The sequence below is a fragment of the Netta rufina genome (genome assembly GCF_964035555.1).
Source record: "Netta rufina genome assembly, chromosome: 1".
NCBI classification, from domain to species: domain Eukaryota; kingdom Metazoa; phylum Chordata; class Aves; order Anseriformes; family Anatidae; genus Netta; species Netta rufina.
The window spans coordinates 162,737,895-162,762,825 of NC_140123.1; the positions used below are offsets into that span (position 1 = coordinate 162,737,895).

Consider the following 24,931-nt stretch of genomic DNA (forward strand, 5'->3'; position numbering starts at 1 on the left):
GCCTGGAGAAGAGGAGGCTCAGGGGTGACCTTATCGCTCTTTACAGTTACCTCAAAGAAGGCTGTAGCGAGGTGGGGGTTGGTCTGTTCTCCCACGTGCCTGGTGACAGGACGAGGGGGAATGGGCTTAAGTTGCGCCAGGGGAGTTTTAGGTTGGATTTTAGGAAGAACTTTACCGAAAGGGTTGTTAGGCATTGGAACAGGCTGCCCAGGGAAGTGGTGGAGTCACCATCCCTGGAAGTCTTTAAAAGACGTTTAGATGTAGAGCTTAGGGATATAGTTTAGTGGGGACTGTTAAGGTTAGGTCAGAGGTTGGACTCGATGATCTTGAGGTCTCTTCCCACCTAGAAATTCTGTGATTCTGTGATTCTTATATTTGACTATAACCAAGAAACTTTCACTCTACACCTCCTGCCTTTTTTTGAGACTTTCAGGTCTATTTAATCTGACACCTGGTTGGTATTAGAACACCTTTCAAGCTTGTGTTGAGGATCATTAGTGGTAGCTGATGGGATTGTTCTTTTACCCATGAATTCAGTCACATGTTGGATGTGACTGAAATGTATTTACCTGTCTTTTTGCTTCAATGCTCTGCAGTGACTAATGTTGGGGGTTGAACTTCTATGTGTTTACTTACCAGTTTTGGGGCCATAGATGCCCAAACTGGAGCAGCTATGAAGTTCTTCCATCCCCAAAACATAACAATGTGGAAAAGATAAAGAACATTTTCTGCCTGCAAAATCCCCCTTCCAATATGCCTACCCTACTTCTTCACCCCTGGTTCCTCACCCCTTGGGCCTGGGCTGAGGCTATGGTCAGGAGACCAGCTGTGGTGATTTAACTTTGCAGTGGAGTCACCAGATAATTGAACTGAAACTCACTGAAATGTTTCATAAATGACCCCTGAGTGGTAACACCTCTCAGTCACCCGTGAACTTGGCAGGAAGCTGTGTTCACCATCACCTCTCCAAAGTGGTAAGCAACAAGTTAGTGATCCGAATGAGATCTGAATATAAGAGGACTGCACAAGTCGCTGACCAGCTTATTAGTTAAAGGTAAGGGTATTCAAAAGCACCTGGGTGAACTGCTTTACTCTCTGAGCAGCTCCATGAAAGCTTGGAGGTGCCATTCCCTTGGAAATCCTGTGGCAAGGAGTGTAGAACTTCAGGCACCTGAGCATTAGAAATGTAGATACCTAAGGAATGTGGGGGTCTTTTTTTTTGTTTGGTTGTTTGTTTGTTTTGGGTAGACTAAAAGGAGTAGCTTGAGTATCAGCATTGGAAGTACCAGATTTAGGCATATGCAATGGCAGAGACCATCATCGTCTGATATGTAGTAGCATGTTCTGTCCAGCTGAACTACTGCTCCTGAAATCCTGAGGCGTATTTGTCCACACAGTTAGAACAGATTTAATACAGAACTATTTTACTATAAGCTTATTTTGTATTTATATTTCACACCACATTTTTGTTGTTTTTGCTTTACCAGTGACTTCAAATAATTTACCAACAGAACTTTATTTTGACGCCTAAATGCTCGGAGATACGAAGTACAGATTTCAGAAAGAACTACAGAGAGAACCAGAAGCAGCTGCTGCAGATATGTGTTGTATGGACATGCTCAAACTTTCCTCAAACTTTCCATCGAGGGTTAAAGGAATCAAGATGAACTTCTAACACATCAGTACATTCATGGAGCTTGCAAGTTTTCTGCTATTGCTGGGACGCAGGAATCCAGCATTCTAACAAAGCTATGGAATGCTTCACAAGGTGGCTTCAGCACTCTACAAGCCTCCTCTAAGTAGTCAGCTGCTGTTTCCAGGCTTTTCTTTATGGTTCTCTGTCCTCGAAGGAGGGTCCGTATGAAAATTAAAGAGGAGGAGGGTAGAGAACGAAGTCTGAGCTGTTGTGATGTTTCACCTGAGGAGGAGTCGCTTTCTGTGGTGCTTGGTGGCTCATTTTGTTGCAGCATCTTAGCAATATCAGCATAGTCTAAGAGAAGTTCTGATACATGGAGGGATAAAGCAGGTGAACTCAGTAACTGATGAACAGCAGCCTCTACTGTGTGGGGGAAATTATCTCTTTGTAACATCACTCCAACAAATGCACACACCATGCTTCCTACAATCCCCTTATAATTATTATAAAGACCTTTTACTGTAGCCACGTTGTCCTGCAAAGTGTTGAATGGTTCAGCAATTCTAGAATAAAATGTTGGGCTTACGGTTCCATCTTCATCATATCCCATTGTGGCTTTCATCTCTTTCAAAGCATTGATCAGGAGCTGCAGATTCTCTTTAATGCTAAAGTTTTCTTTTACTGCCAAGATGGGGAGTTCAGTGCCAAGATAATGATTGAGGATTTTGAATATTGTATTGGTTGAAGAGACATAGATGTATACTAAGCCATACAGATTCTCGCAGGCCTTAACGATCCTTTCTTTATCACTCTGAAGACCGAGGCAGGCTAACATTTCCGGAGTGAGGGTTTGGCTCTGAAAAAGAAACAGAAGAAATCCAGGAGACAGGGAAGGGTGGATGGGTGGGGGAGTGAAAATATTTTCATCTAGAATGTTACATTTCTGAAACTAGTATTACAAATTATCAAACTACCTGACCCTCCCTCCAGGCGTTCAGAGTTAGAAAAGGCTCTTTGTTAGCCTCTGAAGGGGTCTTACCAAGCAGGCCAGCAAAATATGGTGTAAACAGCTGCTAGTGTAGTTATTCTTGTGGATGCAGGAATTACAGATCTGACCTTCAGCATGTCATCTGAAAAGCAACAGAAGTAGTGTAAATGAATTATTCTCTCCTTTTTGATGTTTATTGGTGAATGTATGGAAGTCCTATCAAACAATCTACTTTACATCGTCCTTAGAAATAGAACCCTTTGGTTTGTATGTACTGGTGGGTCTGCACAGAATTAAATGTATTCTGGGGAGGGGGAATGGACACAGCAGAGTCAAATGCATGAGTCATCTACATGCAACAGGCAAAGCAATTGAAGGCTGAGCAATGCAGTGTTTTTTCATAGGCTAGTGCTTGCTGTGAAGTGACCCGTGTCTGTCAGTTCACACAGTGGCTAGACATTGCAAGCATTCCTTGAGAGGTGGAAGTGAAAAACATTCTCCTTGCCTTGGCTCCTCTCTTGCTACTGTTCTGACTACCAAGCAAGTTCTGCTGTTCTGCTTACACCTAAGAGGCCAAGGCCAACTCCCAAGGCCAACTGCCAGCACAGTCCTGGGACAACATGCTGCTGAGGGACTGCTTCCGATATCGTCTTTGTCTCTGCTAGAGCCCTGGGAAGACAGACTGGTTGCATCAGACAAATTTTATCAGCTCCATCCCACTCCATACTCTTTAAGGCTTTTCTCTCAGTATGCAGCTCAACTCTGCCTCTTCCTTCTTTCCCTTCCCATGAAGCAAGTGGTATGAAATCATATGAAATAGCAATTTTTTTTTTTCAGTATCCACCGTTGTTCATCCAGAGCTGTCTCTGGGACTCCACATCTTCTTCCACTCCCAGAGCACCAGAGGAAAGAACCTGGGGAATTGCACCAAAGAAGGGTGAGAGACACTTCAGACGAAGTCCCTTCCCCAGACTTCATAATGATTTGAAGCAACAGCTATTTATCTTCCTTAAAGAACTGGAGTAAACCAGGAACAAAACTGCTTGACTATTGTTTAAAAGATTTTCAGTCATGTTCCAAAGGATAGATAGAGACTCAGAAGAGAATTGGCACCCATCGCTAACCTTGAGAATCTAAAACTGGCTTCCAGACTACAGGATGTGTCACTGGCAGTTGCCAGCCTGATGAATTCATTTCAGTCCTGTATTTGAAGAAGTATTTCAGGCCTACATAACATTCTCAGTTAATAACAGGAGTCACAGATGGGAAAAAGCTGTGAGCAACTAACTGATCATTGCAGACATGTAATAGTGGTAGCTAAATGACTACTGATCTCTCAAAGCTCATCTTCATGTCTACAGCTCTGAAGACAAGTGGGGTTTGGTACTCTATTTCTGGGTTGACTACAATAGCTCATTTTTTCATGGGAAAAGAAGCTGGAAATTGCAGCTTACTCATTTTATGCTTTATCTTGCGCTTTCATCTTAGAACCACTCTCTCCTGAGGAGACAACACTGGCAACCAGATGCCTGTGGGCAGGAGGCCCATCTTTTGAAGGATCAGAGCTTGGAAGAAGTCTAACCTGGATGAATGCAGAACTACAAGATTTTGTTTTGCTGGCACACATGAAGCCTGTACTGATTTCACTGTCAGTGCTGGTTTTTTGTATTTACGTGGGACTGTTCAACTTTTCTTCCATAATTCACAGGTGTACAAAACCAGTCATGACAACAATTCATTATTTCAAAAACAGAAATAAAAATGTATAAATCCCTATATGAAACCAAATCTTGTACCCATACAAATGAAAAGTGCTTCCCAACATGTTTTATATCCTGAGATCAGCAAGTAATACCTTCCCCTTCCAGCCCTGGCTGCAGGTACCTGTGAAGGTACCTCTGTCATAGGCAGACACATTCATGCTGTACTTGTTCTCTTCAGGAACAGGTGGCCTTAGGAGGAAATAACAATTTTGAGGTAGCATCAAATAAACTGAATTAAAATTGGAAGGAAGGGGAAACGAGGAAGAAAATGAGAAAAATCAGGATAAACATCACATAATAAAATTGATGACAAGCAGGCAGGCAACAGGACCCAACTGAAGCCCAGCTCTGGATTCCTAACTCATCAGATGCTGCTGGAAACCACCAGAGGAACACAGGGGAAAGAGGATGAGATCACTGTCCTGTACGCATTCATCCGATTGCAGGAGCACTCAGGCAAAAACAGGTAGGCAGTCTAAATGTTTAACTAGAAATCCTCTGGGAAAAATCTCTGGGGAGCTCGAGAAATAAGCAGAAATACAGAGATATATGTGGTGTCTGCCTAACTGTAGAAAACAAATGTAAAAATTGGAAAAAGTGTTAATGTGAAGAGTAAGAGGCTGTTTTAGGTTTAAAGGACATAAAATCAACAGCAGTCACAGGAAGATGAAAGAATGATTCAGACAGAATAGATGTTCCAAGTCTCTTCCACAGCTTTCTAGTATGTAAAATGTTCACTGATGTGCCGTTCCTTTTGGAATATTTTTTCTTCTCAATTTCTGCAAATGAGCATAAACAAATGGCCTTTCAACAAAACGTCACTGGAGTGGAAAGGATTAACATAACACTGAGTCAGAGAGCACGCCACCAACATCCCAGAGGCAGAGCTGATATGAAATTATACTGGCAGGGTTTTATGTCTCCTGAAAATCACAAACTTTTACTGTATACGAACTTTGCTTGCTCCAGCTTGAAGAAAGATGAGTTAAAGAGTTTATTCTCTTAACAGAGATGCAAGGTAAGCGGCTGAAAGAAATGTACACTGCTGTGCAAAACACTGTGGAAAAAATATCCCTTCAGACTGGTTTGTATTTCAAAGCTGAGACTAAAAGCTGTCTAGAGGACTGCTGAAATCATTCTGTTTCTACAGTGATCTTGTTGGGGAGGGTGTGTTTAGTGAAATACAGCTGGGTCAGTGCCAGTTGATTTGCAGTTAGCAGATAATGCAAGAACTCCAGAGGACCAAAATGACACAAATGAATCTTTTAAGAAGAAAAATCTAGCTAGTCTCCTACACACAACTATTTGTACCTATAGCTGTGGTGTGTAGGCACCAAGAGCAAGAAAGGACTTATCTTGGAAAAACACAAAGTAACGCATGAAGTTGGCCCAGATTTGCAATAAAAGGGTTGAGAAAATGAAAGTACCGACAAGAAACCAGTCATCCTACTCCTTCATAATCTGCCCCTGTTGCAATGTAAGATGCACGCATCTAAGTCAAAATCATGCTAAAGCATTTTTACTTTGCAGCTGGTGATGGGTTAAGAGAAAGTGGCACGGGGTTGATTATAGAAGCTTAGAGATGAGAAGTAACTCCACAATCACTGATAACTCAGTCACTTTGGACGCCGTATCTTGTCAGGCAGGTAATGCTTGACATTCACCAGTGAAAAAACAACGGGGATTCAATGACAGCATTAGAAGGGGATGTGATTAGGAATATTGAAGAAAGAATCAATGAGGGAAAAGGGACTAAATATCAGGGAAGAAAACACAGCTGGAGCTGTGTGTAAGGTGCAATAGGTTAGGATGCGTTTGGGATAGATAATTTTGCCGTTCTCTTTGAATTCCCAAATGTGAGTTGATTAGCATGCACACAAATGTCTTATATGGTAACATTTCCTCTTAAATGCAAGGAGTGGCTTTAAACACCCTTACACTGGTACAGACTGTGCGCGCTCCACCAATCACCACAGTCATTTAAAATTTAGATGCCACTGACTGAAAAAAATAGGCTGATACAAAAGTGTCTCGGTAACAGGCCTTTCATTTCCACAGCTTATTTTAGACTTTGCTGACTAGATGAGCTTGTTCTGTTTTTTAGTGAACTAGTTCTGCTTCTACCATCTGCAGTTTCCTAGGTGAAGAAAGACCCATGCTCATTGTAACAATATGCTAATTACATGTTTGTTAGCTGTTTTTGTTGCTCTCATGTCTCATAAGGTCCTTTTGCAATCATTTGGCTAATGATATGAATCAATGTTTAAGATTTCTAGATTTACAAGCTATGTTTTGGGATTTGATTTGCTGAGTATAAAAAGAATCGGTGGGGCAGGGACAAAGCAGCTTACATTTCACTGCTTTTTAAGGGCTGGCACTATGGGTGTAAACAGTGAGAACTTTCTTTGATCTCTTGAAGTAGCTGACTTCTGAGGAATGGCGCTGAGTGACCTCCTTTATCCAGATAACCCCAAGAGACGACAAGAATTGATCCATCTGCACCAGGAATTGCTTGACTGCATGTCCATGAATTTCCACGCAACAAATGAGCTGGCTGGAGTTCTGAATACACACCTGGGATGTACTATTAGCCACATCAAGATGAGAGAGAGCAGCACTGTCAAGGAAAACTGTGACATTATCATTCAAGCGATGAGTGAGATTCAGCGTCAGGTGCAGAAGATTGATAGTGACATGAAGGAGAAGCTAGAGCCTGTGCTATACCAGAAGCTGTATGACATCAAAGAGCCTGAACTGGAGAAACTTGCAATAGCCCATAGAGTTTTTTCCATCATTCTCGGAGAAGCAACTTCTACAGCTGGGATGGTAGCTATCAAGCTAATTGGCTCCAACCTTATAACTCTCACTGTTAGCAAACTCGTCAGCCTCCTTGCCCAGATCGGGGCATCCGTTCTTGGGGGAATCAGCATCACCATTCTTGGGCTCGGCATTGAAATGATCCTGCATGCCATTCTGGGAGCTGTGGAGAGGAATCAGCTCCTGGCTGCCGTGAGAAGCTATGAGGAGCATCTGGCTGAGTTTAAAGAAGCCTCAGAAAAATACCAGCGTGCCATACATGAAGTGACTTCCTCAGTCAGACACCAGGTTCAGTGAAAGAAGTCAGTGTTCTCTTTCCTGCTGTGACAATGACTGCAGCAGCTACTTCTGCAGATATTTTTGTTTGTTTGTTTGTTTGTTTCATTACAGTAGATGAACTTTGGATTTTTTTTTTTTTATTATTATTATTTTTTCTTATTAGTGGCAGCAGAGAAAAGATAGATGTGTCAGATCAGAGAACTGGCACAGAAATATGTTAATAGTGAACTGGCTTAAAGGTGCTCCTGGGAGGCAACAGTTTAAATACTTGGCACCTTTTCAGCTGTTTTCCAGAATGCATTGTAGATAACCTTGAAACGTTATTAGTAGTGGTGACAATAATATTCACTGCTGAAACAGTAGCGGTGAGAAGGTGTGATTTTTCTCTTACCGAGTTGCTTTGTCAAAATGACATCATGATGGGAGACAATTATTTCAACAAAGCATTCCATATCCTCATCTAGATGGTTCATCACAACAGGTGCAGTTGCTAAACTCTCTTAACGTGGATTTGTTCTAAATCTGATAGGCTCAATTCCCTGTTCACAGAAGCGATTACAAGGACTAGCTGAAGCACATTTCCTGTCCCATTCCTGCCTGAGGAGCCAGCCAGAGATCTTTAAATAAAATCTAATGCCAGCAGATTAACAGATAAGAAAATCATGGGCCTACAGCCAAACACACACAACCTTGCCCCACAGTTGAGGGAAAGCAGCTGTAGAGCAGCAGGCGTGTCTGACTGTGAGTAACCTCTCATGCTCGGTATTGCCCTGCTCCTGCTCACCCACAGGTGAACATTTCTGTGCACAGCTGCTGCTCTGTTTATTGACATGGCACTATGCACTTAAACAAGGGTTGGTAGGATTACAGCCCTATTAATGTGCTGAATTTGTTTTCAAGTCCTTTACAAGCCACCAATGCGGGACTGCCAAGAACATGCACAGATTCTTCTTTTTGCAGTGTGCTCTCAAATGTCCTTATTTTGCAGATTTTAAAGAGAAAGCTAGAAGAACATGGTTTGCTGTCCAGCTCTGATTTGCGTAGAATGCCTTTTTTTGTTTTGATCTTTGAAGAAAAAAAAATAATAAAAAATATCTATTTTAAGAGCTCTCTTTCTTGTACTTTTTGTTGTTGTTGTTGTTGTTGTTGTCACAAAGATCGATCTCAAACCAAATCGTGAAAAAGATTAAAATCTGCATTATACATGCAGTTTATCAATTCTTGTTTATCTCCATGACCGATTAATCTAGTAAAATTACACTCAGTAGAATGTATAGATCCGTTTTGAGTACCAGCTCCCCCCATACTAGAAGCATATTCAAATTCATACGTACTTGTTAATATTCAATATTATACGTTTATTTTAATAGCTAGACCGTGCCTGTGAAAATAAAGAGACGTGTGAGATTACATCAAAGAAGCTCTCCATTCCATTGTCTTCTTAACTATTCCACCCTCCCCCCCCCAGCCAGCCTCCTACGATTCCCTTTCTAAACCATTATCTTCCGACTCCTTTTTCTTTTGTGTTCATCTGCGAGGAAGCCACTAGATGGCAATGGGAATGCAGCTGCTGGCTCTCGAGCAGCTCTCACAGCCGCTAGGGACAAAGCCCAGAGCTCGGGAGTTTAGGGGGCTCAGAGGCCAGGGCTGGAATGAAAACCAGGGACCAGCACAAGCTGCAGACTGGGCGATGTGGCTCAGGAGAGGCAATTCAGAGGAGACAAAAAGCATTTCCTTACCTAGACACAATGTTTGTGGTGACATGGTGACCTGAAACAGCTAGTTTCTATAAGACGTGACTTCTCCTTGCTCCTGACCCACATGGTACTCAGTTTAGGGGTATTTGTTTAGAGGCGAGCGATCAGCAGAAGCAGCAATACTTTGAGTGCTGGAGAGGCAGGAGTTCCTGGTTCCTGCTCACTTTCTATGTGCAAATGTACATTCTAATTTAGGAAGAAAAAGCACAAGCTCGGTACGTGCCTGTGAGATTGCTAATCACTGCCGTAGGAGAATAGTGGAGCCAAATAAAAACCAATCTATTGCACTTTTCAGGCATTTTGAAAATAAATGCTAAGCAGTTTGGGGGAGGAAGGACATGGAATGAAGGTCATAAATCCACGCAATTTGTATTTACCTTTTGATAGATCTTTGTTTCTGGTGGTCTTAAAAGAAAGACATCTTCCCTGAAAAAGCAGGTGTTAAGGTGTTATGTCCATGAGATGTTGGAAGATGTTGGTGGTGCTGGAGGCTGATGGTCTGCAGCCTTTTCTGCTTATGAGGTAGGCCGGAATCCTGAGCGAGGTGGGGCAGGCACCCATGACCTCACAGAAGGGTGTGTATGGCACCTTCTAGCCCCATGAGGCAGTTTTGAGGTGAAAAAAAAAAACACACAAAACACTGATCTCCTTAAGACCTTCCCAAACTCTTTCCCCCAGCTCCAGCAATAAGAAAATCATGGGATTTGCTTGTGTTGCTGACAGTTCTGTTTTTCTTTTTACTTTGTTCTTGAACTCAGCGCAGCATGCATCCAACTGGCTAAATGAGAGAGGCCAGCAGGGCAGAATGAGTTCACCTCTCTGCTTCTGCTAGGTTACTGAAACACTGTCCCTCCAAACAGGATATACTTGCCTGCTTTTTCCTAGTCCTCTGATCAGTCTTACACTTGATCTTCCATGGGTATCATAACCAGTCTGAGGCCAGGCTGCTGGCTCTTCTCCTCTAGACTCCTGGTGCTACTTCTCTGAGTGACAGAAGTATATGGCAAGTGAGAAGTATGGGGCAATATCACACTCCACACCAGCTCTGAGTCAGCAGTCACTCCTGGGAGAAAGCAGCTATAGGTGCTGCAGTAACACTTTACCCACTGAGCCCAGTATGGTGACGAGAGACCCAGCCCCTGTGAGGAGTGGGCAGTCTGCAAAAGCTGAGCAATTTTCCCCTCCGGTGATACTGTACAGTCCCACCACACGTCCTTATGCATTTCCCCTCTGCTCGGTCTGTTGTTTTGAACAAAGATTAGAATTAAAACTTTCTTATGTGCATATTCTAGATAAGAACAACTCCAATGAGGAAAAGAAACTGTAAAACAGGCAAAATGAGTCTAAGTTGGTCCCAAACCTATGTAGGAAGATTGTTACAAACAAGAGATGAGGAAAAGGCGGAGGTGCTCAATGCCTTCTTTGCCTCAGGCTTTAGCGGCAATACCGGTTGTTCTCTGGATACTCAGTACCCTGAGCTGGTGGAAGGGGATGGGGAGCAGGATGTGGCCCTCATTATCCATGAAGAACTGGTTGGTGACCTGCTACGGCACTTAGATGTGCACAAGTCGATGGGGCCGGATGGGATCCACCCAAGGGTACTGAGGGAACTGGCAGAGGAGCTGGCCAAGCCACTATCCATCATTTATCAACAGTCCTGGCTATCAGGGGAGGTTCCAATCGACTGGCGGCTAGCAAACGTGACGCCCATCTACAAGAAGGGCTGGAGGGCAGACCCGGGAAACTACAGGCCTGTCAGTTTGACCTCAGTGCCAGGGAAGCTCATGGAACAGATCCTCTTGAGAGTCATCACGCAGCACTTGCAGGGCAAGCAGGCGATCAGGCCCAGTCAGCATGGGTTTATGAAAGGCAGATCCTGCTTGACAAACCTGATCTCCTTCTATGACAAAGTGACGCGCTGGGTGGACGAGGGAAAGGCTGTGGTCTACCTTGACTTCAGCAAGGCATTTGACACCGTTTCCCACAGCATTCTCCTGAAGAAACTGCCTGCTCTTGGCTTGGACTGGCGCACGCTTCATTGGGTTAGAAACTGGCTGGATAGCTGGGCCCAAAGAGTCATGGTGAATGGAGTCAGGTCCAGTTGGAGGCCAGTCACTAGTGGCGTCCCCCAGGGCTCGGTGCTGGGGCTGGTCCTCTTTGATATCTTCATCGATGATCTGGACGAGGGCATTGAGTGAACCCTCAGTAAGTTTGCAGATGACACCAAGTTAGGTGCATGTGTTGATCTGCTCGAGGGTAGGAAAGCTCTAGCAGGAGGATCTGGATAGGCTGCACCGATGGGCTGAGGGCAACTGCATGAAGTTCAACAAGGCCAAGTGCCGGGTCCTCCACCTGAGGTGCAATAACCCCAAGCAGAGCTACACGCTGGGAGAGGAATGGTTGGAGAGCTGCCTGGCAGAGAAGGACCTGGGAGTGATGGTGGATAGTCGGCTGAATATGAGCCAGCAGTGTGCTCGGGTGGCCAAGAAGGCCAACAGCATCCTGGTTTGTATAAGAAGCAGTGTGGCCAGCAGGGCTAGGGAGGTGATCGTCCCCCTGTACTTGGCTCTGGTGAGGCCGCACCTCGAGTACTGTGTTCAGTTTTGGGCCCCTCGCTACAAGAAGGACATCGAGGTGCTTGAGCAGGTGCAGAGAAGGGCGACGAAGCTGGTGAGGGGCCTGGAGAACAAGTCCTACAAGGAGCGGCTGAGGGAGCTGGGCTTGTTCAGCCTGGAGAAGAGGAGGCTCAGGGGCGACCTTATCGCTCTCTATGGATACCTCAAGGGAGGCTGTAGTGAGGTGGGGGTTGGCCTGTTCTCCCACGTGCATGGTGACAGGACGAGGGGGAATGGGCTTAAGTTGCGCCAGGGGAGTTTTAGGTTGGATCTTAGGAAGAACTTCTTTACTGAAAGGGTTGTGAGGCATTGGAACAGGCTGCCCAGGGAAGTGGTGGAGTCACCATCCCTGGAAGTCTTTAAAAGACGTTTAGATGTAGAGCTTAGGGATATGGTTTAGTGGGGACTGTTAAGGTTAGGTCAGAGGTTGGACTCGATGATCTTGAGGTCTCTTCCAACCTAGAAAACTCTGTGATTCTGTGAAAATCTGTACTGCAACAAATTCCTCCCAGTAGCAGGACAAACATAAAAGAGCAGCCCAAAGAGGCACAAGGGGCTCTGCTGCCTGCGCGCACGGTGAGCACACCCTGTGAGTCTGAGGTGCTGAGAGCTCTCAGGACCCTGGCCCTGGAAATGCTCCTGGTGTGACCGTCTCGTAACTTGGGTGCCGTGTGGCTTGCGGCTGCTGTTGGTGTCACTGTGCTGCAGTTCACAGCCTCGTGTTTTGCCTGCAACGATTCTTCATAAAGCTCCAAGTTCGCCCCCTCCCTATTACAGAACGGCACAAGGGCATCCTCCACGTATCTTTATTCTGGGAATTCACGGGGGCTCTGACTGGGGACTTCTGCCAGGAGATGCGCTGCGGGCACTGAGGCAGAGCAGGGAACCTCCCCCCCCCCCCAACGGCCGCCCCTAACGGCCGCCAGCCCCGCCCCTGCTCCGCCCAGCCCAACCATAGAGTCGCGGTACCATAGAGTCGCGGCGGGCGCGCTGCCGTCCCCATTAGCGGAGCGCGTTGCGACAGCCGTGCTTTACGGCGGCGCCCCGCTCCGTCCCGGTGCAAGATGGCGGCGGGGCCGCGGCGGCGGCGGGCAGCGCTGCGGGTGTAGGGGCCGCACCGGGGGGGAGCCGGGCCCGGCCCGGGGTGAGAGGAGCGGGACGGGGACGGGAACGGGAACGGGCTGGGAGGGAGCGGGAGCGGGAGGGAGCGGGTTTCTTGCGCTGCTTTCCCTCGGGGGAGGAGGAGAGGCCTTCGTGCGCCTCATGGGAGGCTTCTGCCTCGCTCCCCAGCGGCCGAGAAACGGTAGATGGGGCTCCCTGGTTGCTTCCTGTCCCCTCCCGTCCTTTTTGTTTCGAAGCTCTTTGCTTTGTGCCCGATAAGGGTTTGGGATGGAGGTTTGAGGAGCTTTGTCGTTCCTCTTGAAATGTGAGGTGTCTGGGGAGCGTGGGGTGCAAATGGGAATCCTGGCTCTGGTTCCTATGGAAGGAAATAGTAGCATCTGTAAAATCGCGAAATTAGTATAAAATACACGTAGTCTGAGGAGCAGGAGGTACGCTACTGGTGTTCCCAAACCATGGGGTGCTTTAGGTGCCAGCAGGCCAGCTATGAGAATAATTTGGTGATGTGAGGCATGAGCAGAGCTCTGTAGTTTTTTAGTGGACAAACATTGAATGTGGTCGCTTCCAGGAGCTTGCTAAGAAGCCTTTCCATGAGGTGTTAATGTGCTAAATGACGCTTCAGCTTATTTATTTATTTTTAAGAGGGTAGATACTTCAGCAATTTGTAGGTGGCATCTCCTGCATTTAGGAAAGAAAGATGTGTTTGCTGACTTGGGTGAGGCTGTAGGGAACTGTAGATTGTGCTTACAAAGTCTTTGTTTGGATGCTGCTGGTTTGCACGCAGGATGGCGACAAAACCTGCATCCCATCAGCTCCTGGATCTTAGAGGTTGTTTCAGATTTTGGCGTGGAATCTGGGTGTGTTTGGTTGCTTTTTCTCTAAAGTGGTGGGTTGCAAGGGGTACCAAAAGGTACGAATTAAAGCTGTGAGAATTTCGTACCAAAAGGTACAAATTAAAGCTGTGAGAAAGGCAATGTGCCTGGCTGTAGTTTAACCGCTACTGAAGTTGTCTATAAGTTAAAGAACTTCTAAAGGTCTTCTAAAACATCTAAAGAAAGGAAATAACTCTCCTCAGAATAAACTTCTTTCTTTGGTCATTGTAATGCAGCTTGAAACAGTGCTGATGGAGATAGCATAGGGGCAGGGGCGTGGCAGTGGTCTGTGAGGAGCAGAAAAAGGCAGGAATGTGTGCAGAGCACTCTGATGGATACGGTGGTTGCTGGGGAGAGATCAAGAGCAGCTTAGAAGCCTGAGGGAAGAAGGGAATTTGTGGGAAACAAATGCTTGAAATGGAGAGCTCTTATGGGAGTAAATGAAAAGCTAGAATAACTCTGATATGCAGAATGTGCTCCCCTGCCCCCTTCCATACCATAAGCAAGAAGGTTCTAAATTCAAGTCTGGAGCAAATGCCAAACTGACTAGTTTAAAGTAGGTACTTGGTTAAGTGGTTGTAAGTACATAGTTAAGAAGTGGTACTTAGTTAAAATAGGATGGTTTTGATGGGAATGTCTGCACTTCTGTAGGATTTGAAGATCTCACAGTATCTGAGGGTTTTCTCTTTTTTTATCAACCTACTACTGATACAGGGAGGAGGAGTAAGTGTACTCGTACTGCTTGTGCGCAGGACCTGAAACTGAGGTTATCGTTTCCAGATCTTTTTCATTTTGAGACAGAAGAAAAACAGTCAAAATGGGGCGGAGATCCACGTCATCCACCAAGAGTGGGAAGTTCATGAATCCCACAGATCAGGCCCGTAAGTATGCGTAAAATCTAAGCAGAAGGGAATGGGGGTGATAAGGAGTAAATCTGTGTCTCTGGAAACAGATAAAAAGCTCAGTTTTGTCTGGTGTAAGAACTTCCTGAGAAGGCTGCTTGCTTGTGTGCTGTGGCTGCTCTGCAGTATTTTACTTTTGACTGCAGTTAGCAGTGCTCTGAGGTCTCTACTTAATTGTTGGCTAAGCTGCTTCTTGGGGTGAAGTTTGTCTGAGGCTAGAACCTGAGGAACGTGTCAAATTTAGCAAATGCTGTGGTTACATGAGGGAGTTGTCCAACCCTGTCGTACCTTTTTGTGACATCCCAAATGGCATCAGTGCTAAACAGATACAGAAAACCCAGACTTCCACTGTGAATGCTTCATTTCAGATGGGTATTCCAAACCTACTTATTTTTAAAATGCATCATTGCTCCTTGGCACTACATTTCAGTGGCAATCCTTTCATGCTTGCGTGAATTGCTATGACTTGTGTTGTCTTTTATTCTTTTCTGTGTAAAACACCCCAGCTTCTGGACGTGTGGAGAAATGCTGTATTTCCTTCTCCTTCTGTATAACACACATAACGTAGGCATCTATTTCTAGACTTGAAATCCATTTCCTATATGAAATAGGAATGTATTTCACACTGTATTTTTCTATCAATGGGAATATGACCTTAAAAGTTGCATTTTTTTGTAAAATGAATGAACTCTTAGAAAAAAGCACTAGTCTTGTTGAAGGTAAAGTTGTTCATGGATTTGATTGTCTCAAGTTATTTTCTTTTCCTTTTTTTTTTTTTTTTCTTCCACCCTCTCTAGGGAAGGAAGCCCGGAAGAGAGAACTAAAGAAGGTAAAGAGACCAGAAACATTTACTTGGCATTCCCTGTGCTATTCATTGTGTTTGTGATTGTAACGACACATGGCAGATGAACAGACCAGCTACGTGTCGATTGATTTTGTAAGATTTAGTTTGGAAAATACTGTCCGAGTAAGTGGTTTAAGAAAACACAGACGTCTGGTTTTGAGCAGCCATATCACGTCATCTGCTATGTTTTTGAACTTTTGGTGATTACAGCTTTCCACAGCATTGTTGTAAATACTTGGGAATTTAAAAACAAAAAACAACAAGAAAAAAAAATCACAAAAACAACACAAACTTTTTTAGTTGTTAGCACGATTTATTATGTGTCTTAATTGGATTATAGAAGCATTTATAAGTAGTGAGGTAGTGGAATTAAAACTCATGTTTTTTTAAATATCTTTGCTGCTGACTTGTGCTGTGGTTAGTATTTGCAAAGCATTTTGAGGTGCCTTTTTTGCAGACTGGGAATATTGAGAGAGTAACTGGTACAAAGATTGTCTCTTTTTTCCTGTGACACTGTTGTGATTTCCTTGATCTTTGATTGTCTTAGAACAAAAAGCAACGAATGATGGTACGAGCAGCTGTACTGAAGATGAAAGATCCAAAGCAGATCATCCGGGACATGGAAAAATTGGATGAAATGGGTGAGTGAGAGGTACCAGGTGTTGGACTTAGGCAGTGGTTTATATAAACACAAAACATAGTTCAAGGGTTGACTGGGAGACTAAAATAGAACAATCTTGTTTTTTCCCGCTTTAGAGTGGAAAATTCTATGAATAATCAGGAATTGATTATGGTTTTAAGTAGATTTCTTCAAAGTGTGTTTTTGTCTTTTTGGGAAGATAGCTGACATAAGCACTGAGTAAAGGATATGGGAGTGACTTAGAGTCTCAAGACTGAGGAACTCATGAAAATAGGAACTGGAGATGTTTTACTTTGAAGTTGTTTCATTAGTTACAGTTGCAGAGTAGAGTAACTGTAGGAATTTCTGGTTTGTTTTTGCTGTCTTGGGTTAGAATTTAACCCGGTACAGCAGCCACAGCTTAATGAAAAAGTGCTAAAGGATAAACGCAAAAAGCTCCGTGAGACTTTTGAGCGTATCTTGCGGCTTTATGAGAAGGAGAATCCTGACATCTATAAAGAACTGCGCAAATTGGAAGTGGAGTATGAGCAGAAAAGATCACAACTCAGCCAGTATTTTGATGCTGTCAAGGTAATACTTGTGATACTTCAGGTTTGTAACTGTGGTAGTGTATACTTCAGTGTCCGCTCTTACGTGCAACAGTTAAAAAATGTGGGATCTTCATAAGAGACCATTGTATATATACCTTATGTGGGCCATATTAAGCACTTGTGCTTAATGGGCTGTATCTACAGTTCTAGCATTTCAGTGAAGACAGCATGAGGGATGTCAAGTCTGTATTTGTTTCTCATGTATTGATTTCATTTAACAATAAATTACAGGGAAAAGGGAAACTTAGGTTGCAAATCAGTATCAGAATCTGTTCTCTGTATCAAGAAGAGAGTTTGTGAGTGTGCGGTTGATACTTCTGTGAATTTCTGTTAAACCTGGTGCTGGAATTAGTGAGTATCTTTTGGCATTTGCTTAAAGAACTTTCTTTTAAATTCTTTCCAGCTGTATTGTAGAACATAATGTTGCACAACTGCAAGTATCTAAAGTTTTCTTTTCTTAGAACATGCAGTGCCTGTGATTTGTGCCTTCAAGATACTTCACAGATGTGGGCATACTTGTCTGCAGCCGCTTTGCTTTGAGGACAGAAGGTCTAAAGGGGGATGGAGATTTGACTGGGGTTTGCCTGAAAAACTGAAGCTTTTCATGCCTGCACCTCTTGCGTGGTTTTTGTATTGAAAACTTACTGTTGACTACTGCAAGGCAGCTTGCCCTCATAACAGACCTTTGGCAAGTGATAGCAGGTCCCTTGTGTTGCAGACCTCTGAAAGGTAACGAGGCTGTGTGGTAGCTTCTGTGGAAGTAACTTGTTCTCTCTCTCCCCCCACCCACCTCTTTTTTCTTTTTCCCTCAGAATGCTCAACATGTTGAAGTGGAAACTATCCCGTTACCAGATATGCCACATGCTCCCTCCAACATCCTCATACAGGACATTCCCCTTCCTGGGGCCCAGCCACCTTCTATCCTCAAGAAGACATCAGCCTATGGGTGAGGGAAAATAAGTGTTCCTGTTTTAGTGGGGAAGAGTTGGGTAGAAACAGAGGTAATACTAAGTAGCATAAACTGGGGATTCTGTGGGAGAGATTTTTTATTTTTTTTAGTGAAAGACCTTAATATTTCTCTACTGTTACAGTTTTTGTTTTAATTGGTTTATGAGTAGTATACTGTACCTTCTGGCACTTGTCTTTCGGTTTTTCAGTGAAACTGCTGCTTCGTTCTAGCATAAATACCTATGTGACAGTTTAAGAGGCATTTTTCTGTTCTGGTGGTGTATTCAGTTTAAGCTCGTAGTTTACTTGTGTATCTGGTTCTCATTCTAATACTATTTCATTTTCAATGTGTTGGTTAGTTCATTGTATTTCTGTGGTTGGATTCAATACTTGCTTTGTCATCTTTGGTTGCCTTCTAAGAAACTTTCTCTTTTTGTCTGATTTTAAGCAAAAAGGTTGTAAACTCCTTGGGGCACAACTGTACTTTTGAAACAGTCATGTTTCTTTATGGAAGTCTGCTGTGTAAACAACTTGTCTGTGTTTTTTCTGGTTTTAATTTCCTGTCTTCTTTCCAGACCACCAGTTCGATCCATTTCCATGCTTCCTCCTCCTGGTCTCGGTATTCCACGTTTACCTCCTGGCAGGAAGCCCCCTGGGCCTCCTCCGGGGCCACCCCCACCTCAAGTCCTACAGATGTATGGCCGTAAAGTGGGTTTTGCTTTAGAGATGGCTCCTCGAAGGCGAGAAGAAGAGATTTCTTACGGTTCTGAAACAGGTAAGGACTCTCCCATCTCTCTCTTAAAAGGTGTACTCTGGGCAATGTGGAAGTTTATACTACTTGAAGAATGTTGTGATTTGCAATTCTGAGATATTTTGGTATATTTCATAATATCTACGATTTAACAAAATTAGCTGTATTTTTAAATGCTGTGACTTGTAATTACAACTTCTCCATTACGTTGCATAGATTATTTTCCCATGTAGTCTTAACAAGGCTGAAACGTTTTTTTTTTTTTTTTTTTTTTTTAAAAAAAAGAGATAGTACGTATATCCTCAGAGAACTCTTCCTTTTTCTAAAAATGAAACCTGACAAACCAAACAAAAACCCCTCAAAAAAAGTAGTGAGGGAATACTTTGGCTAGGAGAACGTAGTTTCTCCTTTTTCATACAACTGCTGTATCTGCCATAGAAAACTGTGAATGGGTAGATTAGGCCTATTGCATGCCAGAAAGGATTGAATTATTTCAAAGGGGGGGAAATTGTTGGATACAAATGTACTAATGACTTCTAGATAAGAATTGCCTTTACTTGTTCACTGTGCAAATTAATCAGCTATTAATAAGAAATCTTAAAATAGACTCTCTAAAATACTCTTTTAGAGTGTGCTAAATAGTGAAGGATTGACAATATATTCACTTGGTTGCCAGGAAAATTTTCCGAACTGTGGACATAAATATTCTGTCTTTCCCACCAGTATATTTGGAGTTTATGCATTTCCTAATACTTTGCTTCCTGCAGGACAGCGAGGGCACGATGATGATATGTCTAGTACCAGCGAGGATGAAGGCTATCCTGAGGATATGGATCAAGACAAGCATGATGAGAGCAGTGATGACAGTGACAGCGATAGGTCAGATGCAGACAGTGAAGGTGAGGACTTCCTGCATCGTGATAATGACAAGGAGAGAGAAGGTGGAGAAGAAAAGAAATCAGGTATGATGGGAAGTTTGAGGTTGGGCTTTGAGTTTTCGGAAAAGAATATTTACTTAACAGAGTTTCTCTGTTTTCCTTACAGTGGGGTGGGGGGGGAAGTAGTTGGCTTATCCGATTAACTCTGTTCTAACTGACTTAAATTCCAGCTGAAGAATCTTCCTGATAAAATGGATCAGAAGGAAACTATCTAGAAGTGAAGTGGAGAAGATGTGCAATGTACATCTCAGATTTAGCTGTTTATTAGCAGTTGAGTTAGCCTAGTGAGGGTGTAAGCTGTTTTATCACCTGAAGTATTGGGGAAAAAATACAAAAATTAAAAAAAAAAAAAAAAAGCCTTAATATAAATATAATTGCTGTTCAGTGACTTAAATGTTACTTTGAGATAACCACGTTTCGTATTACTAGTGCTTCTGGATAATTTTTCTTGATTTTTTTTTTTTTAAGGATCACAATTGTTAGAGAATATTAGGTTAGAAGAACTTAAGGCTAGGAAGACTACGCCTAACTCTTATGTGGGAGCATTGTTACATTAGCGTGATATATTATCCATACCTGGTAAAAGACTTCCATATGTCTGAAATATATTTGTGTATGTATTTTTGTTTTCTCTCCCCCTGGATTTTCACCCTGGTTTTTGTCTGTGCTTTGCTTTCCCCAGGTCATAGTGTACGGTTTGCGGACATGCCTGGGAAGTCACGGAAAAAGAAAAAGAACATGAAAGAACTGACTCCACTCCAGGCCATGATGTTACGTATGGCAGGTGGGTGGTATAGATAAAGTGGAGCTATACTGTTACATTTCTGGTTAAGGTTTCTCTTGTGAGCTTGCTTTACGCAATTTCTATTTTACAGGTGTAAATGAATTACTGTCATAATGTAAGATCTTCTAAGATTGTCAGCTGTGAAGCTGTGATTAGTGTTTTTTTTAAGATTATTATTTTTAGTTTAGTAATGTACGTTTTTCACATTGAGTTGAAGTTAAAATAGCAATTTTTTATATACGTACTGGGATTTTCCCTTCTTTTCTAAATCTTTGCTTAATTTTTAATCAATTGACCAAATGAAATATGAAGCTCTTAATGAAAAAAGGTGATATTGTGTTCAGCTTGTAATCTACAGGGGTTAAGACTATCTAGAATATAATTTTGCGGAAAGATATTAACCCGTGGAATTGAGATTGAGGTGTCTTTCTAGAAGAAGAAAAGCAGTATCTTTTAGGAGGGCTGCAGTTTCTTGCAAGTGGGAATTATGTCTGTTTAGGGGGCTAAATAAATGTTTTAAAATTAAAATAGAACAGATTTTTCTCTCTCCACCCTCTTTCCTTTTTGAACTATTCTGATCATAGGAAATAATTCCATGTTCCTTCTGCCCTCCCTGCCCTGCTCCAGACTCCCACAAACTTATCAAATAGCTGCAGTTCAAGTTTGTTAGCAGAAGCTTCAGCTTTTGTAAATACATCTCGTTTCCAGGTCAGGAAATTCCAGAAGAAGGGAGAGAAGTGGAGGAATATTCGGAAGAGGAGGAGGAGGAGGAAGACGACTCAGAGTCTGAGGAGACATCACAACAACAGCAGCAGCAACACAGTGAGGAAGCTCTTGCAGAGACTGGGTCTTCCGCTGCAACCTCAACGCAGCAGCAGCAACAGTCCTCCCAGCCTGTTGCTGCGAACCAGATACAGGCACCTCCTATGCCTGGGCCACCTCCGCTAGGACCGCCTCCAGCCCCTCCACTGAGGCCCCCAGGACCACCCACTGGCCTTCCTCCTGGCCCTCCGCCAGGTGAATATTTGATCTGCTCTGAAGGCTGCAGGCTGTCAGTTGTACAGACATTGAATCAGTTTGGGAGGTTTAAAGCAGAGCATGTTGCACATGAAGTAGAGAAGCCCAGTGTGGTAATTGCTGAGGCCTGTGTGGTGTCTTCTATGGTCAGCGTATTGTTTTCTTCCCAATGTCTCTCCCACAGTTTGATTTCTGTTATCTCCTAGAGGGGGAACCTTAAACGTCAAAACAGCTACTTAGTCAGTAATTTTGCTCTATTCTACTTTTCAGGTCAGAAGCACAGTCAAATGCTTGACTGAAAACTTATTTCATTTCTAGCTCTTTAAATTCAGATAACCCTAACTCAGTAGCTGTTCCCAACTATTACTTCAATGCATAGAGAAGAGTCTTTCCCCAGGTTAGAGAAGATGGATGCTTATATTTGACTATAACCAAGAAACTTTCACTCTACACCTCCTGCCTCTTTTTGAGACTTTCAGGTCTATTTAATCTGACAGCTGGTTGGTATTAGAACACCTTTCAAGCTTGTGTTGAGGATCGTTAGTGGTAGCTGATGGGATTGTTCTTTTACCCATGAACTAAGTTGCTCTCCTCTTGTATGTATGCTTTCAGGAGCTCCTCCTTTCCTGAGACCTCCTGGTTTACCAGGTCTGCGTGGGCCTTTACCTCGACTTCTACCACCAGGCCCCCCACCTGGGCGACCTCCTGGCCCTCCACCTGGCCCCCCGCCTGGTCTGCCCCCAGGCCCTCCTCCACGTGGGCCCCCTCCTCGCCTGCCACCTCCTGCCCCACCAGGTAAAGTACTCTGTTAGCTTCAGAGCCAAGTCTCTCCCTGCTTTATTTTCTCACATTGCTTATAATCTTTGCTCTGGTGACCGAGCCAGTATATCTAATTGGTAGCAAGGCATTATTTAAAGTCTAAAAGAATGTTTCTCCAATTTCCCTTTGTTCCTGTACATGTGGCTAAAAGCACACCTGTAAGTTTTTCCAGGTTTGCACCTTAGGGTTGTATCTCTTTTGGTACAAATAATTCCATATATTCCATATTGCTGTGTGTAGCTTGGTAGCAAGATATCTGTCACAAAAAAAAAAAAAAGGAATTTCAGAGTTTAAACTTATGTTCGTCTGTTTCTGAGTTGGAGATAGGGTGTGGTTTGTGTTTTTTTCACTAGCCATGGGTTTGTGATGCTGCTTAAGTTCTAGTGAGATAAATCATCAAAAACTTAATTTTCAGGTTACTTTAAAATTTGAAAGAGCAATACATGGGATCCTGTAGTTTTCGAAGTCAGTGGGGCACTTTTCTTGTCCTGATTCTTCTTCCTTCTACCTTCTTGGTGGGAGCTAGCAATTGGTGCATGGTTAAGTATTTCCCCTCCCTCCTTGTCTAAAGAGAGCACTACTCTGTTTGGTTGACGTTCCTTGGCTTTCAGAGCCTTTGCATTTTATTTGTACAGAGGTTTTAGAATTCCCAGGTTTGGAGCCATCTTATGCTTTCTCTTTGTCTTACAGGTATTCCTCCTCCTCGCCCAGGCATGTTACGGCCACCTCTGGTGCCTCCATTAGGACCTGCTCCACCTGGCCTCTTCCCCCCAGCTCCCATCCCAAATCCCGGGGTGCTGAGTGCCCCACCCAGCTTGATTCAGCGCCCCAAGGCGGATGACACCAGTGCAGCCACCATCGAGAAGAAGGCTACGGCTACTATCAGTGCAAAGCCACAGATCACTAACCCCAAGGCAGAAATCACTCGCTTCGTGCCCACTGCCTTGCGAGTGCGCCGGGAGAATAAAGGGGCTCTGGCTGCCTCCCAGAGAAAACAGGATGATGAGCCTGCTCTGCCATTAACCAAAGCTGCCCCTAAGGCTGGATCGTCTGCCCCTATCTCTGTACAGACAAAGGATGATGTGTATGAAGCTTTCATGAAGGAAATGGAAGGTCTCCTGTGACCTGTCCCAGTCAGCTTTCCTGCCCTCTGAACACAGATGTGACCACCACGGAGGAAGAAGGAAAGGTCCTTCTGCAAGCAACGAAAGGGCTCGCATGACAGGGAACAGTTCCCTACCCACAGGTCAACTTGCCCAGTGTGCTCTGAATAGAGACCGCTGCAGATGAGGTGTGGCTAGGCACCTCCTCTCAGAGCTAGCATGTCTACTTGGTGGAAAGAAATCACAGTCAGTAAGGCGATGCTGCTTCCCTCGAGCCCTCCCCCTTCCTTAGAGGGAGGGAGTGGTACTCTGGGGAGGGGGGCTTGGGAGTGGGAGGCACCTCTGCTCTGCCTGAGTCCTTTCACGTCCTGAATGCGCTGGTGAGGGTAGTGGAACCAATTTTTAAGGAGCCAGAAAAGTGTTAGCAGCATTTCATACACACATGGTTGTCCAATTTTTATTTTCTGTACTGTTCTTTTCTGTAAATATTTTATAGTCCTGTTTTTTTAGTTGCAGTGAGATCGATCAATCATCTTCCGGGGTAGTCAGGGAGGTAATTTGCGTATACTGTACACTGGAATTTTGCACCCTGTCCCCTCTACAGTCCTCTTGATGGCTTTCATCGGCAGGGGAAACTTCATTTTGTCTTGTGAAAGACAATAAATGTTCAGTGTATCAAAATACTGGCTTTCTTGTGATATGTATAAATATAGAATACAGATGGAAGGGGAGGAGGTTCTTCACTGGCCTTGGGGTACAATACCAGCATTCTGAACCTCAGGAAAGAAGAGCAATAGCTACATTATAAATAATATATACAATTAGGCTTCTACCATCTACCAACAAAGGCCATAAGAAATGGTTTAGAAGTTTTTGAGTATATCAGGACTCAACTTTTTTTTTTTTTTTTTTTTACGGTGAGTCTAATGCTAGTAATTATAAAAGTTTATTTTATGTATTTGAAAGGCTAACCTGATATCAAATGTCAGATACCCACTGCATGTGTCCTGGACAGAATACTTTAAATAAAAATTAGTAAACAAGTCTAAGAGCTTGACAGATAATTTAACTTTTGTAAAATCTCTGGTTCCAAGTTCATGAAGCTGTTTATATAGCTGCAGGTCTTTTTTTTTTAAGGGCATTTTCATTTTCCATCTTATTTTTTTTTCTGATTTTGATTGAAATGTTTCTCTTGTTTCATTATTTATGCTGACAGACAATATTCTAATAAGCCTTACCACATGCAAGAAGCAAATATTTGCAGTCTATTTCAAATGAGAATAAAATATTGTGGGATCTTGTAGACAAAACTACCTACAAGACATTGTAAAAAAAAAAAAAAAAAAAAAAAAAAAACCGGTGGAATAAGTTTGTGTGGGCAATAAGTCTTTCCCAAATGAATTTTGTCTGGAACACTGAATTTGAGTACAAGATTAGTGATTAACTATGTAGGTGTCTTTATCCTGCTTTTAAAACAACAACTACAAAGAGTTACTATTAAAAGTAGTATATCCCATAAGAGAGATTGGTAGAACTTTGTTGTCCTTGTTGAAGGTCTCGTGGGTGTCTTTAGTGCCTTACGAATGAGTTCTCTAAGAACATATCAATTTCTAGGTGAATATATCCAGACACTGGTGATTCTTCTTAGATTTCAATACAGTTTATAATAATTTTAGGCTGCCAGACTACCAGGTAGCTCAAACAATACCTTTTGTTGGTTATAAGTCTCAGACATTCAGTGTTTTGAGG

General features: G+C 43.3%; 2 protein-coding genes across 3 annotated transcripts; both read left to right on the forward strand.

Moving 5' to 3' along the window:
• Positions 1–6,823: 6,823 nt before the first annotated feature.
• On the forward strand, positions 6,824–7,501 carry LOC311210405 (single-pass membrane and coiled-coil domain-containing protein 3-like; the record flags this gene model as incomplete). The annotated part of the gene is made up of 1 exon (XM_084288318.1): positions 6,824–7,501. One exon carries the CDS (start codon positions 6,824–6,826, stop codon positions 7,499–7,501), a length of 678 nt encoding a protein of 225 aa, XP_084144444.1.
• Positions 7,502–12,891: 5,390 nt separating this feature from the next.
• WBP11 (WW domain binding protein 11) lies at positions 12,892–23,863 on the forward strand. 2 transcript variants are annotated; one of them, XM_084305399.1, is made up of 12 exons: positions 12,892–12,999; positions 14,627–14,727; positions 15,546–15,577; positions 16,140–16,233; positions 16,606–16,802; positions 17,635–17,768; positions 18,346–18,545; positions 19,289–19,483; positions 20,142–20,243; positions 20,952–21,260; positions 21,873–22,055; positions 22,770–23,863. In XM_084305399.1, exons 2-12 carry the CDS (start codon positions 14,664–14,666, stop codon positions 23,201–23,203), a joined length of 1,944 nt encoding a protein of 647 aa, XP_084161525.1. In that variant the 5' UTR covers positions 12,892–12,999; positions 14,627–14,663; the 3' UTR covers positions 23,204–23,863. The 2 variants fall into 2 exon arrangements, with proteins under 2 accessions (XP_084161525.1, XP_084161524.1); XM_084305398.1 differs by having other exon boundaries at positions 12,896–12,999; positions 14,561–14,727.
• Positions 23,864–24,931: the final 1,068 nt, after the last annotated feature.